Genomic DNA, 15,047 nt, shown 5'->3' on the forward strand with positions numbered 1-15,047 from the left:
CTGGCAACAGAGGAATGGCCCTTCCTGTGGGAGGGTTTTTATGAGGGCGAGATGACTGTGGCTCTTAACTGTTCCCAGACAGGGAAATTCTCTTTCCATGTCGGGTAGTACAGCCTCATCTCTGAGATTCCAAAAGGGAGCCAGCTCACTCCATCCAGAGATTATGTCCTCCTGCTTTTGTTTGGTTGTAGCCTCTGTTCTTGCACACTCTCCCTAAGAGAACTCTGAGACTGTGTGTCCATGTGGCTTCCAGAGGCAAATCAGCATTCACTGGAACTTTCCACAGGCCAGTGTAATTAAAATCATTATAGGTTGCACAGGTCCTATCTAATGTATAAAAATAAATGTCCCAGCTTCCTTTTCTTGTGTTTTCAATTGGAAATCTTCCATGCTTTGGAAAATCCTCTGCTTAAAAAAATAAGTCTGAGCTGGGCGTTGGTGGCACACGCCTTTAATCCCAGCACTCGGGAGGCAGAGGCAGGCGGATCTCTGTGAGTTCGAGGCCAGCCTGGTCTACAGTGCTAGATCCAGGACAGCCTCAAAAACAATACAGAGAAAGCCTGTCTCGAAAAAAAAATAAGTCTGAACAGGGCAGTGGTGGTACACACCTTTAATCCCCACACTAGGGAGGCAGAAGCAGGCAGATCTCTGTTAGTTTGAGGGCACGCAAGACCACACAAACTCTCTCTCAAAAAAAAAAACCAAATACGCACATACACACCCACACACACATGTCTGTAGCTTGACGTGGTGCACATACCCTCAATCCCAGCAACTGGGAGACTGAGGCAGGTAGATCTCTGTAAATTTAAGGCTAGCCTGGTCTACATAGTGAGCTTCATCTAGCCAGAGATATATAGTGGGATCTTGTCTCAAAATAAAAGTCAGCTGAGCAGTGGTTTTGCATGCCTTTAAGCCCAATACTCAGGAGGCAGAGGCAGGTGGATCTCTGTGAGTTTGAGGCCAAACTGGTCTACAGTGGAAGTTCCAGAACAGCCAGGACTTGTCCCAGAAAACAAACAAACAAAACAAAAAAATAAAAAACAGCATTTGGGAGGAGACTGCAAGATCGTTCCGTAGGTGATGGTGCCTGCCGGCAAGCCTAAGGGTCTCAGTTCAGTGCCTTACACCTACATTGTGAAAGGCATAACTTCTGCATGTTGTTCTTTGAGTGGCACACAAGTGCACACACGTGTAATACATCTACATAATAAATTTGTGTGTGGTGCTGAGTCTGGAACCCAGGGACTGGTGTATCCTTGACTGCCTCTTCAGCCTTTTGTTACTTATTAACATTATCATGATGTTTAGATAGGTGTTGGTCATTGGATGTTTTTTCATCTCATATTCCCCTGAAGCCCTAATGACTCTGGCATTGAAGTATCACATGGAGTGATAAGCTTTCCTGTGGTGCATGGATCTGTGCCAGGCAGTGCTGCTGCCTGCTGAGGGCTAGTTACTTGCACTGTTTGTCTACTGTACCTCCGCACCCTGTCACACACCTGAGAATGAGGGTTTAGGTAGAGGACTAGGGAGATAGCTCCGTGGATAAAGCACTTGCCACTTAGAAATGAGGATCAGAGCCGGGCAGTAGTAGCACACACCTTTAATCCCAGCACTGGGGGGCATAGTCATGTAGCTCTCTGAATTCTAGGCCAGCTTGGTCTATAGAGCTAGTCTAGAACAACCAGAGCTACATAGAGAAACCTGTCGTGAAAAACCAAAGAATGAGGATCAGAATTCAGACCTCTAGAACTGATATGAAAGCCAGGCAGGTAGTGTGACTGACTACCTATAATCCCAGTACTTAGGAGGTGGAGACATGTCTGGGGCCAGCTGGCTAGGTAGTTCTGAGTTCAGTGAGAGATCCTGCCTCAGTAAATATTGAGGAAATTGGGAATGAGCATAGAACACTTATATACAACATCTTGCCTCCATATAGCATGCATACATGGATAGATGCACACATGGCCTGTACATCGCACACGTTAAAAACAGAAGTTGTGGGTGACCCATACCCATACTTGAGCACATCTTACTTCTGAGCTTCTCTTTCTTTCCTAATCCATGCACCAAAGCCTGTCTTAAAGTATTTAGGTGTGGAGAGATGGGTCAGTTGGTTAAGAACAGTGTGGCTTTTACAAAGGACCTTGGTTTGATTCCCAGCACCCACATGGTGGCTCAAATCTCTTAAGTCCAATCCCAGGGGATCTAACACCCTCGTCTGTCCTCCACAGGCACCAGGCACACATTTGTAATGCAGGCAAAATAGTCATACACATAAAATAATGAAATAAATAAGTCTAAGACAGTTAACTAATAAATAAATGACATCTCATTCATGTGGTCTCTGTGACCTCCACTGTGGCATAGCTTGGCCAGGACCAGAATATAATGGTGCAGCTACCAGCTTCATCTTCAGATGCTTGTAAAAGTGATCTGGGATTCAGGCATACTTTATGAGCAATTGGATATATAGAGAGAGGGTTGGGTTAGTGGTTTGGATGAACACAGTACATGATACAGAAGAGATTCAGTCTGCAACAAAGGGAAGAAAGCAGCTGAGCTGGATCATGCTAACGGGAGCCTGTGACTCTGCTACAGTGTGTTCTAGCTACCAGTGATGGAGAAGTCAGCAGTGGTTTAAAGGTGTTTTCTGATGGGAGCATAGCTCTTGCATTATTGTCAGTTGGCAGTAAATGCTGTGAGACAGCTTTCATTAAAAAGTAAGTAGCCGAGCGGTGGTGGCGCACCCTTTAATTCCAGTACTCTGGAGACAGAGGCAGGTAGATCTCTGAGTTCAAGGCTAGCCTGGTCTACAAAAGCTAGTTCTGGGACAGCCAAGTGAAGCCCTGCCTCAAAGAACAATGAATGAATGATAAAAATGTTGTAGCCATTTTTAGCACAGTCGTCTGTGCTTTTACAAGTGTGGCTTGGGTGAGCACAGCAGGAAAATTGCATAGTCCAGGACAGATAGATGCAGGTGGCATTTTTGCTTTGTGTATGTGGTCCTCACATTTCTGCCCTTACAGATCAAGGGCTTGGAGTGGCTGGTGTCCCTGTATAACAACAACCTGAATGGCATCCTGGCTGATGAGATGGGGCTGGGAAAGACCATCCAAACCATCGCGCTCATCACATACCTCATGGAGCACAAGCGCATCAACGGGCCCTTCCTCATCATTGTGCCTCTCTCGTATGTATGAGCCTGACTCCATTCACAGCCTGGGTGCAGCAGGGGTTTCTTTTTCCTGCAGAGTGGAAGTGGATTGTCCAGAGTGTGCCGTAGGGTTGGTCTGGAGCCTCTCTGTGGCCTCCTTCCACCTGTCTTCACATTGTGGGCACCTTCTGTCTGTCTTTACATGGTTGTCTCTTAGATACAGAATAGGATGAGACACTGCATCAGTCATATGTGAATTCCTGCGTATGAGGACTGCAGTACACCCCTTTGGGAGACACATGTCAGCCCATTGCTATCTGCCTCTAGCTTTGAGGGCAGGTGTGTGGAGCCCACCCATATCCCATGGGTCAACTCTTAAAAGATTTCTTCAGTGGCCCCTTGTTTTTCCTGGGAGAGTGGTAGGGTTACTGTTTGTTCTATTAAGCCAAAGCTTTTGTTTTCTCTTTGTGCCCTGTGTAGGGCACAGCATCCTCTTGGATCACATCTCAGCTGAGCATAAACAGTATAGGTGCCCAGCTTGCATTTATGTATCTCACATCCTCTACCACTCACCACTTCTTGGTTTCAGCAGGTCTGGAAATCTGTTGCCTTAAAAAAACGGTTCATTTGCCTCAGCCCTCCCTTGGGCTAGCTCTCATTGGCCCAGGCTAGGTTGCACTTGAGTCCCTGAGTCAGTCCCTGACCTGGGGTAAGTCTGATTCTGTTTGTGACTAGGCCTCAACCTGGAGTGCAGCCCGTGACAGTACTATCATATGTTCATCCAGAGCCACTGGTCTAAAATCTTAGTTCTTTACAAACTGTCACGTTTGAGACCACGGCAGGAAGCTTGTCACTTGGTGAGGGTTTGTCTCAAGTCTCTGGGATTATGTTCTACCCACTCCATATGTCAGCAGAAGCTACTGTGTTTTTGCACAGAAGATGATAACCTTGGCCCAACTTGGTACCCTCCAGCCAGCTCTACTGTCATCCTGAGGGTTTCCTTTGTTGTTGGCTAAATGTCCAGTGGTAGCCACCAGGCTCTACCTGATGCTCCTTTCCTCTGCTGCTGCAGACATCACAGCCACCACGGTGCGAGTCCTGCCTGCGGTGATTGTTCCAAACACGGCTTTGTGCCTTCATGACTCCTTCTTCAGGTGCTCATTGTAGTTCTCCACGAGGCCTCTTTCCATTTGCTTAATTCCTTGCATGGGATCTCAACAGTCTGTGACAAGTCATAGACTCACTGAGGCCTCACACTTACCTCCAGTTTCCTTTTGATATACATCTTTGTTCCTAAGATTCTGTCACAGTTGAGGGTTATCTCTGGCATGGTGCCAGAGTGCACGCTAACCTCAGTTGGATTTCCACTACTTTTGCTCTTATGTTTGTATCATGTCCAGGCTCGGTTGTTAGGACTCCTTGCTTCTGGCTGGTCATGGTTCCTCCATATTTCCATAATTCTGACTGTGATAAATTTTATTGTCATTCATGTTGTAAGACAGACTCTCACTGTGTCTCGAAGACTGACCTTGAGCTCAAGATTCTGCCTCAACTTTCTGAATGCCTCTGCACTACTGTTTGTTTGAGTTTCTGTGTATGGAGCTAGGTTTTCAGATTGCTAAGCAGATGTTTGCCACTGCACCGTGCCCTAGGCCTGTGTGGATGTGTATTGCATCAGCTCCTGCTTTGTCCTCACTGTGGGTACATTGTGATTTTCATGACTAGACTGTACCCATGGCTGTGGAGGTGAAGTACCCTCATTTTCCCTCCTTTGTTGCCCATATCATGCCCATGGGTGTTGGTAGTTTTCTCTACTACTCTATTGTTGTCGTTTTTTTTTTTCAAGACAGGGTTTCACTGTGTAAGATTGGCTGTCCTGGAACTCCTTCTGTAGATAGACCAGACTGGACTCAAACTCAGAGATCCCTAGCCTTTGCCTCCCTAGTGCTGGGATTAAAGGCGAGCAGTGTTTGGGGTTCTTCCCTTTTGACACTCCATGTGTTATCAGTGAGGATGTGTTTATTGATGCTTTGGCCTGTGCATCAACACTGGTTCATTTCTCTTGTTTTTCCAATTGTCGGGATTTGGCTACTTTTTTTTTTTTTTGGTTTTTCAAGACAGGGTTTCTCTGTGGCTTTGGAGGCTGTCCTGGAACTAGCTCTTATAGACCAGGCTGGTCTCGAACTCACAAAGATCCACCTGTCTCTGCCTCCCAAGTGCTGGGATTAAAGGCGTGCACCACCAACGCCCGGCCTTGGCTACTTTTTTTTTAATTATTTATTTATTATGCATACAGTTTTTTATCTGTGTACATGCTTGTACCCGAGGACCTCATTATAGATGGTTGTTAGCCTGGTTGCTGGGATTGAACTCAGGACCTCTGCAAGAACATGCAGTGCTCTTAACCTCTGAGTCATTTCTCCAGCCCGGGATTTGGCCAGTCTTAATTGACATTCTTATCCTAGTAGCAGGCTCCACCCGAGGTTAGAACACTCCTTGTTTTCTGTCTTAACTGATTTCCCCTGGTTCCTCTTTCCATTTCCTGCCCCAATTCTGGATCAGCTCATTCCCTAAGGAGCCTCAGTGTTAGAAATTGTACTGTGTACTTGCTCATGAGGCTGAAGCAGGATGATTGTTGCAAGTTTGGGGTCATCCTGGGCTGCATGATGTTTCAAACTTGTCTGGGATGAGATCCTGTGTCAAGAAAAACAAAAGAAGGGGATAGGGGGAACCACTCAGGTGCCTTTTGGTCTTGTAGAGACCAGAATTCAGTTAGTGAGACTACCTTAAAGCTGCCTGTAAGCATAGGTATAGGAGACCAGATACTCTCCTGGCTTCCTCCTGTCTTGCTGTTGCTGTTTGTCTTCTGCTGTCCTCAGCAGCAGTCTCTGTCAGTTGCAGTAAGCAACCACTTCCCACTGCAGGACAGCTGCTTTGTCTGGGACTCACAGCTTGTAGTGAGAACCTGTCTTTCTTTGTTAGTTTACTTTGTTGTGACAGAACAACCAAGACAACTTATGAAAGAAAGCATTTAATTTGGCTTAGGGTTTTGGGGAGTTAGTGGTGACAGAGTAATGGCATGGTGACAGGAACCCCTGAGAACTCACATACTAACCCACAAGCATGAGACAAAGAGATACTGAAAATAATGTGGGCTTTGGAAATCACAAAGCTCACCTCCAGTTACACACTTTTTTAAAAGAAAAGAATATGGGCCACAAAGCTTAATTCCAGTGCCAGTAGGGTGGGGGGACAGAGTAGGATCTCTAAAAAAAAAAAAAAAAAGAAAATAATATTTAACTTTTATGTACATTGGTGTGAAGGTGTCAGATTCCTCTGGAACTGGAGTTACAGACAGTTGTGAGTCACCATGTTGGTGCTGTGAATTGAACCTGGGTCCTCTGGAGGAAGAACAGCCAATGCTCTTAGAGGCTGAGCCATCTTTCCAGCTCCTGAGTGACACACCTCTTACATCAGGCCCTACCTAGTCCTTCTCAAACAGTTTGAGCTACTGAGCCCAAATATTCAAACATAGCCTATGGGGCCAGTCAAACCACACAGCACTCTACTGCCGTTATTCCTCAGTCTTTCCCGATGATGCCTGGCCAGGCACTCGTTCATGCTGTTCTTCCCTCCTCCTGGCTACATGCACTCCCTGTACCCTGGGGAGTGTCTTAGCATTCAGTATCTGTCCCATCCTGCCTGCTGCACTGCTGTTCCTGTGTGAGTTCCTTCCCTGCCTTACCTTCTTGTATCTGTCCCGAACCCCAGGCTCCTCATGACATGCTGCCTTTGCTCCCTCCCACTGAAGATCTGCATGCTCCTCAAGCCTTCCCTCTTCGTGCTCTTCTCGGGCTTCCATTATGCTTTCAAGAGCAAGAAGACCATAGTAGCTCAGCCAAGGGGGTCTGGCTAGTCTTCCCTGAGGGGCAGCCTTATAGGTGGGCATAGGGTGGTAGGCCCAGTGCTGCCAGGCATCCAGGCTCCTGAAGTGTTGTGTACTTTGGTTGGTTGGGTTTTTTAAATTTTGGTACACACTTTTAATCCTAGCAGTCTGCAGGCAGAGCTCTGTGAGTCTTGAGCGAGTTCCTGGACAGCCACAGCTACACAAAGTAACCTTGTCTCAAAAAAACAAATAACCAACAAACAGTAAATGTGAAATTCTGAGCTATCCTCTCTAGCTTCTCCTCACTTTTTAAGTTTTATTTGTTTATTTACTTTTTTACTCTGTGTTTTTCACATCATCCAATCTGATCACATTCCTTTCCCTGTCCTTTGGATCCACCCCCAGTAAAATAAAGTTTAAGAGAAAGGGAAAAATCTCATCCTGGAAAGTGGAGTGTGACACATCGAGTCACACAGTAAGCCCCATTGTCATTTACATGCAAGTGTTCATTGCAAAGAGTCATTGGTCTGGTTCGAGGCCTCTGGTTTCTACATCACTATCAGTGCTGGGCCCTCACTGGTACTCTTCTTGGATATCCTGTTATTGTCCTGTGTTGTAGAGATCCTGCAGCTTTGGGTCTGCGGGTCAGGTCCCTTCAAGTGCTTCAACAGCTCACAGATGGGGTCGATGCTGGGGCGGGCCAAGTCATAACCCTGGTTCTGGGCCTGGGCAGCTGGAGGGTTGGTCAGCCTGCCAGTTCTCCCCTGTCCTTACCAACTGCGTGATTTCTCCAGCACTGCCTGGGCTAATTCACCTCTTGCAACATTGAATGAGGGAAGGGCCAGCTCCACTGTGTTCCCCAGATAGAGGCCACTCTCCAGTACTGCAGCTGGTGAGGGGTAGGGACAGCCCTTCTGCTCCTGTGACCCCAGGGCCAGCTCTTTCACCTGTACCAAGTATCAGTGCACTGGGGGGGGGGGGCTCTCCCCATGCTACTACATACATGACAGATGAATGCTTACAGCATGGTTTGTTTGTTTTTTGAGACAGTATCCTTGGCTGTCCTGTAACTCACTTTGTAGACCAGGCTGCCTTTGAAATCAGATCCACCTGCCTCTGCCTCTGCCTCTGCCTCTGCCTCTGCCTCTTAAGTGCTGGGACTAAAGGCGTGTGCCATCACTGCCTTGAAGTTTTCTTTTCATTTGCTCTTACTTGGTTAAAACTGTCTGTAGGTTGCGAAGTGACTACATTGTCTCTATCATCTCACCTGGATTGCTAGAAGGATAGCAGAGTAAAGAGCCTTAGTAGCGTATTCTGGCTAAGTTAACTCTTTACCAGTGTGACCCAGCAACTTGGACTGTAATTTGATTGGCCTCTTAGGAGTCGAGTTTCTGGGAGGAAAATCAAAATTGGGGAGCAGACTCTTATCTTGAAATCCTTAGCCATTTCTCTCTCTTGCTCATCCTTTCCAGATTCTCCAAGGAGAAAAGCTCTCAGGTCTGAGAAAAGATCTTGGTTCTACACCTTCCCCTGTGCTCCCCATCTCTGCTTAACCCCCTGCTTTCCCCCTCCTAGATCAGTGTCATCTATAGCTTCCATTTTGGTCTTAGTTGGTAACAGGATCATCACGTGTCCTGCATTTCCATGTGTTAAACACAGTCCCTGGCATTGGGAGGCCAGCCACAGTTGCTGCAGCAGATCTGTAGTTATCTCACACATTCATTCACCAAGGGCCCACGATCTCTCTGGATACAGTGGGCTGTCTACGACCTGCTCCTGGCTCTGCCCTGGGCCAGCTGTGCCGGCCCAGTATCCTTGTGTGTGTCAGTTCTTCCCATCTGGGTCAGGGTGTCTTTCTTTCTCTGGTTGCTACCACCCCACCCTCTCCCACCACTGTGCACAAAGTTCCCATGGTTCACAATGAGTTTACTGTGGTGAATATTGAGAGCTGTTGGCTTCACCAGAACTTGACTGTCCCTTCCTTTCCCCTCAGGACGCTGTCAAACTGGGCATATGAATTTGACAAGTGGGCCCCTTCAGTGGTCAAGGTTTCCTATAAGGTACGTCACAGACTGAAAAGGTGTCCTCCAACTAGTTAGGAGACACAGGCATGGGCAGGGAGGGCGAAGGAGCACAAAGAGAAGCCATATGTGTTAGAGGTACAAGACTCCTGGCCCTGGGGCTTACTTGATGCACAAGCGGTACTAGTGGTGACACAGAATGGATGGTTGCTTCTTTTGTTGTATAAATACTTTTTTTTAAGTCAAATCAAAAGCTCCATTTGTGAAAACATGGTTTCAGCAGTATATATCTTAATATACATAAGAAGACATGGATGAGTCCACTGGAGAATTGTCTTCACCAGAACTCTGGTTAAAATACATTTGTATATGAGAAGAGAATGAACATAGACCATTGATGTGTCATGATGCTAAGTGTCCTAGGTACCTAGCCAGACTTGTGCCAAGCATCGTGTTAAAACTCTGATGCCCCAGCACTCGGGAGGCAGAGGCAGATGGATCTCTGTGCATTTGAGGCCAGCTTGGTCTACAGAGTAAGTGCCTGGACAGGTTCCAAAGCCATACAGAGAAATCCTGTCTCGAAAAACAACAAAACTCTGATGCATTGGGATGGAACCTGAGCCCACAGGCATGGGCACTGGAAACTGAGGTAGAAGGGGACAGTCACCAGTGCATAGCACTGTTTTACTTCTGCCTTAGGCTCTTCACCCTGTGCAGAGACATTGTTGCTGTGTGTAAGAGCTTGATGTGTCTAAAAGGCAGCCATGGAGGACACGGGGGACTAGAAATGAGGAGGGACTAGGCAGTAGGGACGAGGCTGAAGTGATTATAGTGACTGTTGCCAGGTTAGGGGCCTAAGTCCGTGCCCTAGGAAGAGGGGAGTTGATGGTGTAGACGTGTAGTTTCCCAAGATGCCCCCTGACTATTCCTCCCCTGCAGCTGGTATTCTACATGGCAGGGTCAGAGCAAGCTAGCATTCTTTCTTGCATAGCCTAATCCCAGGCTGCTTTAGGCAAGGATCATTTTCCTTCTTCAGTAACACTATTCAGGCGTTTCAACTATTTATATCCTGTCTCTACAGGGCTCTCCTGCGGCAAGACGAGCTTTTGTCCCCCAGCTTCGCAGTGGGAAGTTCAATGTCTTGTTGACCACCTATGAGTATATCATCAAAGACAAACATATCCTGGCCAAGGTAGTGTATTTTCACCTAGGAGGCAGCAGGCCTAGAGCTCAGGCTGTCAGGGACCTTGATGCCTGATGTCATATCTGTGTGTAGCTCCTTGCAAGGAGTCCCTCAGTGCCTCATCTGCACATATAGCAGAACACAGCTGCTGTGTACTGGTGCAGGGTATAACTGTGTCCTGGTTCCCTCAACAGCCTAAGCAAGCCCTGGGTCAGGTCAGGATTCTGCACAGAACCTGGACAAATGCCCCTCACCCATCTCCCACAACCTCTATGCAGAGAGCCTATTCACTTTGTCTCCTGATCTTCTTGAGTGACCTATCAAGTTAAGACAGGGCTCTTTTATTTGGTCCTAGTGGGCCTCTCCCTCATTGGACTATCTCATAGCATTGAGTGTGGTTCCTGGTACACACTTGGGGATCTACTGAGGATGAGCACTGTGGTGGAGGTATATTAGGGTGCTGGGCTAGAGTGGGGCCCCTATCCAGGGAGATTGTGGCCTTGCCTGATGTTACTGACAGCTGTAAGTGGCCTGAAATTACCCAATCTCTATTTGTCCAGGCTTGTTTTCCTGGTATAGACAGGATGGAAGCTGGGGAGCAGGGCTAGGTCCTCATTGCTGTTGTTCCAGCAGGAAATATTAAAGAGCTCACTTGGGTGTTGTACCCTCTGCCCATAACCAGATTCCCTGCATGGTACTAGCAATATGTGTACTCACTGTGGGTTCCTAATTTGACAGGTGACCAAGGTCCAAGGAGTTGCCTCCAGTGCAGCCTTTACCATTTAGGCCTTCCACAGGGCCCCATCTCTAATGTACAAAAACACATCTACCCCAAGCCATACATGAGGCCCTGAAAACACTCTTGCTTTCTGGAAGTGGTTCATATTGATATAAATGCCAAGCTTCTGTGTCTTCAAATGGTACCTTGGACAGTCCTGTTGTGAGAGATGAAGTCATTGTGATCATAGGAGACATAACCAGGAATTTTCCTGGGTCTCCTGCCTGAAGCATCACACTGCCTAACTCTGTCCTTGGGGTTTGGGTCTGGCATTGCCCCTGCTTGGAAGCCACATTCAGACTTGTTTGTATGCCTCCTGCTGCAGAGGCATGGCTTCTTGTGGTGAGTGTTCCAGACACCTCCCCATCATGGGGTGAGGTGCTGAGCACTATTTCTTGTAACTGTGTGGAAAACCAGAGTACTTTTTTCTTTGTGCCCCTGACAAACAGCACGTCACCCATGTGTCCCCAGTTCATGTGCTGGAGAACATGCTGGCCCCTTGGCAGCCCTGCTGCCCTCTCACTGCCTCCTCTGGGCCTTGCAGATCCGCTGGAAGTACATGATTGTGGACGAAGGCCACCGCATGAAGAACCACCACTGTAAACTGACACAGGTCCTCAACACACACTATGTGGCCCCTCGGCGCCTGCTTCTCACAGGCACGCCCCTGCAGAACAAGCTACCTGAGCTCTGGGCACTGCTTAACTTCCTGCTGCCCACCATCTTCAAGAGCTGCAGCACCTTCGAACAGTGGTTCAACGCACCCTTTGCCATGACAGGAGAGAAGGTGAGCTTGCCTGGGGTGAAAAATAGCTGCTGAGAAGCCATCCCAGGCTGACTACTCTCGGATTGACCATGTGTACCCTCTGGCCACACAGCAGCAGAGCTCGTTAGTCATCAGGACTCCGGTGGGGACTGCAGCTTCCACAAGGATCAGGTCTTGCTGTGAGGGTCTCACTGAACTCAGAAAGTGTAGTTAAGACATCTGCAGGGGTCAGGCTTTGACATTGTTTACAAAGAACTCTACAGATAGTATCTTGTCTCCCTTTAAATCCAGCACTTGGAAGGCAGACTCTGTGAGTTCGAGACCAGCCTGGTCTACAAGAGCGGAATCCTGGACAGTCTCCAAAGCCAAGAGAAACCCTTTCTCGAAACCCCTCCCCCCCAAAAAAAGATAGTATCTTGTGCAGGTGCTGTGAGGTGGGACTGAGTCTGTAGACCACATTCTCCATATTATGGGGCTAGCCTATAGCAAGCCAGATGCATTGTGAAGCTAGTGAGCCTGGGAAAACTGAGGCTGATGACAGCTGCCATTTGTTCCTCTCAAGGTCTTCTTAGGTTGTAGAAAGGCATCCATTGCCCTCATCCGCACATTCCCCATCCCCTTGGAGGCATGCTGAGGCAACAGGCCTTGTGAAAGGGAAATTGAAATTTTTTCCAATTCATGTAATAACCAGAGAGCAACAAAAAAGCTCAGGCATCTATAACGATATTCGAAGCTATATAGGGAAAACAATATATTTACCAGAGAGAGAGAGAGTCGCACAGACCAGGAGTTAGAAGTGTGGCTGGCTTCCAGGAGAAAAAGGGAAGCCCCTTTTCCTTTCACTTCCTTTTATCTCTACCTTGACCCCGCCCTGTTGGGCAGATAGCTTTGTGGGGTTCACTCCTACAGGCATCTTAATTGTCTCCCCTTCCTGATTTTTATTTAAAATGGAGCCCTAGGAGTAGGGCTCGGTGGTTCAGAGGTGGCTGGATCAATTTTCAGGACAGCCAAGGCTACACTGAGGAACCCTCTATCGAAACCCAAAAATGAATAAATTTTCTTTTTTTCTTTTTTCTTTTTTTTGTTTTTGTTTTTCAAGACAGGGTTTCTCTTCTGTATGTAACCTTGAAGACCAGGCTGCCCTTGAACTCACAGAGATCCTCCCAAGTGCTGGGATTAAAGTTGTTCGCTACTGCCACCCAGCTAAATGAATAAATTAAAAAAAATAAATAAATTACTAAAATGGAACCCTGGCTAACGATGGCTCAGAAACTAAAGGTGTTTGATGATCTGAGTTTGAGTTCCAGAACTTATAAGGTAGAATGAGAGAATCAAGTGTGACCTCCTTGAGAGTTATATATCCCCCGCCAAAAACACAGATAGGTAAATGATAAACAGTTTATGTGTTCAACAATGTTAGCTGAAGAATGGTGACCTGAATAAACAGTTTTTCTTACACAGTACTTCCTCTTGAGCTGAGAGGGGACTTTGTGGCCCTGGTGTCAGAGCAGCCTTTGGCACTGGTCAGACCTGCTTGGAGTGCCTTAGTGAGCTGATGTTGTAGTTGTGAACACCGGTTGGTAACAACTTAGAGAGACCCAGCAACCAACAGTTACATGCGTTCTTTGAGTGGGTTGGAGACCTAAGGAGAGCATGGTACCTAAGCCATTACGTAAATTACATGGAAGGCAGCTGAATGTTTTCCTTCCCAAGGAAGAGGACACTCCACCTTACACACTGGTTCCAAGTGTCAGCTGCTGTCCATGACACAGCTGCCCCATTCCATGTGTCTCTCTTCTGGAGACAGTGCTGTGATTACTGTCTGACCCCCAGGTGGACCTGAATGAAGAGGAGACCATCCTCATCATCCGTCGCCTACACAAGGTGCTGCGGCCCTTCCTGCTGCGGAGGCTCAAGAAGGAAGTTGAAGCCCAGCTACCTGAGAAGGTAGGTGTTGGCAGAAGCCATTTTCAGGGCTGTTTCCAGGGTTAAGGCAGTCAGGTGATCCTTCCCTAGCCCTGCTCCAGCAGGCTTGGAGTGGTGACTGACACCACTGGGCTACAAAGCCAGGGCAGTGTGTAAGAACTGAGTCCCTCTCACTCATGCTTGCTGTGTCCCCGCCCAGACTCCTTGTCCATAGCAGGGTGGGTCTCCTGAGCATTGTTGGTAGTATGGGCTCTCTGCCCCATGCAGCCACACTTGGCTTGCCTTTATTTTATGGCAGCCCTCAAGAATGTGAACAGCTTAATCATTTTGGCTCAGAATCTCCTCCATCTTCTCAGCATTCCAAATCTCCCTGCTATCAGGGCTCCTCCCTCAACCCCATAGCCTAGCAGAGTGCTGGTCACAAGGCTCCAGTTGGTGGCACAAGCAGCTCAGTCTGAGATTATATAGCCTCAGAGCACTGTTTGTTCCACAGGTGGAATATGTCATCAAATGTGACATGTCAGCCCTGCAGCGTGTGCTCTACCGTCACATGCAGGCCAAAGGTGTGCTACTGACAGATGGCTCCGAGAAGGACAAGAAGGTTTGTTCCATGTCCCTGTTCCCCTCCTGACTGTCTATGTGCGTGTTGGGGCAGGATCCGAGAGCACCATGGGATTCGGAGCATTGAGCACCCTGTCCAGAGGCCTCACCTGGCCCTGCCCCTCAGGCATTCAAATAGCCACTGCTCTGGGGGACACTGCTGTCCTCATGACTATAGGAAACATGGGGTCTGACTGATCTAGAGTTGGAATATTGCTAGGGAGCTTGACTTACTCAGCAGGTAAAGAGCCATCGCAGCTGTCGTGGCCTCTGTGGTCTCCCTCTTGGTATTACTGAGGGCGAGCAGACATTAGAAAGAGTGACAAGGGCAGGCCAGCCCTCTCTTGAGCACGCAAAGTGTCTTCCTCCACCTGCTCTCATCTGGGCTTGTCCCACAGGGAAGCACCAATCCCTCTAGTCTGTACCCAGCATCCCAACCATGGCCTAGGTATGTCTCTGTTATTCTCTTGGGCTATTTCTTTACCCCTTTCTTACCTGTCCATTAAAGCATTGTGTTCCTTCCTTCCCTTCTTGGCACAGAGCAGCTGTACAAAGTGCCTGTGCTTGCCCTAAGCTGTTGGCCACATTTGCATCTATTCATTTCATGTGCCAGGTCGACTCTTGGGGCTTCTCAGGGACTCCACACTGCCTTCTTCCCAGTGGCCCTGCCACAACGCTTGCTCTGGGCCCTTCTCCTACCACTCTGCCCAATCCCCTGCCCACCTCC

General features: G+C 47.9%; 1 protein-coding gene across 7 annotated transcripts in view; it reads left to right on the top strand.

Annotated features, from left to right (window-relative positions):
* Positions 1-15,047, top strand: part of Smarca4 (SWI/SNF related, matrix associated, actin dependent regulator of chromatin, subfamily a, member 4) — a 95,207-nt gene that overhangs the window by 45,228 nt on the left and 34,932 nt on the right. For all 7 annotated transcript variants that reach the window (XM_013119376.3, XM_021232094.2, XM_021232095.2 and 4 more), the window contains exons 16-21: positions 3,033-3,196; positions 9,040-9,106; positions 10,149-10,259; positions 11,573-11,815; positions 13,628-13,741; positions 14,214-14,321. In XM_013119376.3, coding sequence (XP_012974830.1) covers positions 3,033-3,196; positions 9,040-9,106; positions 10,149-10,259; positions 11,573-11,815; positions 13,628-13,741; positions 14,214-14,321 — 807 coding nt within the window. The remainder of the gene's footprint in view (positions 1-3,032; positions 3,197-9,039; positions 9,107-10,148; positions 10,260-11,572; positions 11,816-13,627; positions 13,742-14,213; positions 14,322-15,047) is intronic.

The sequence above is a fragment of the Mesocricetus auratus genome, unplaced genomic scaffold (assembly GCF_017639785.1).
Source record: "Mesocricetus auratus isolate SY011 unplaced genomic scaffold, BCM_Maur_2.0 Super-Scaffold_100022, whole genome shotgun sequence".
Lineage (NCBI taxonomy): Eukaryota > Metazoa > Chordata > Mammalia > Rodentia > Cricetidae > Mesocricetus > Mesocricetus auratus.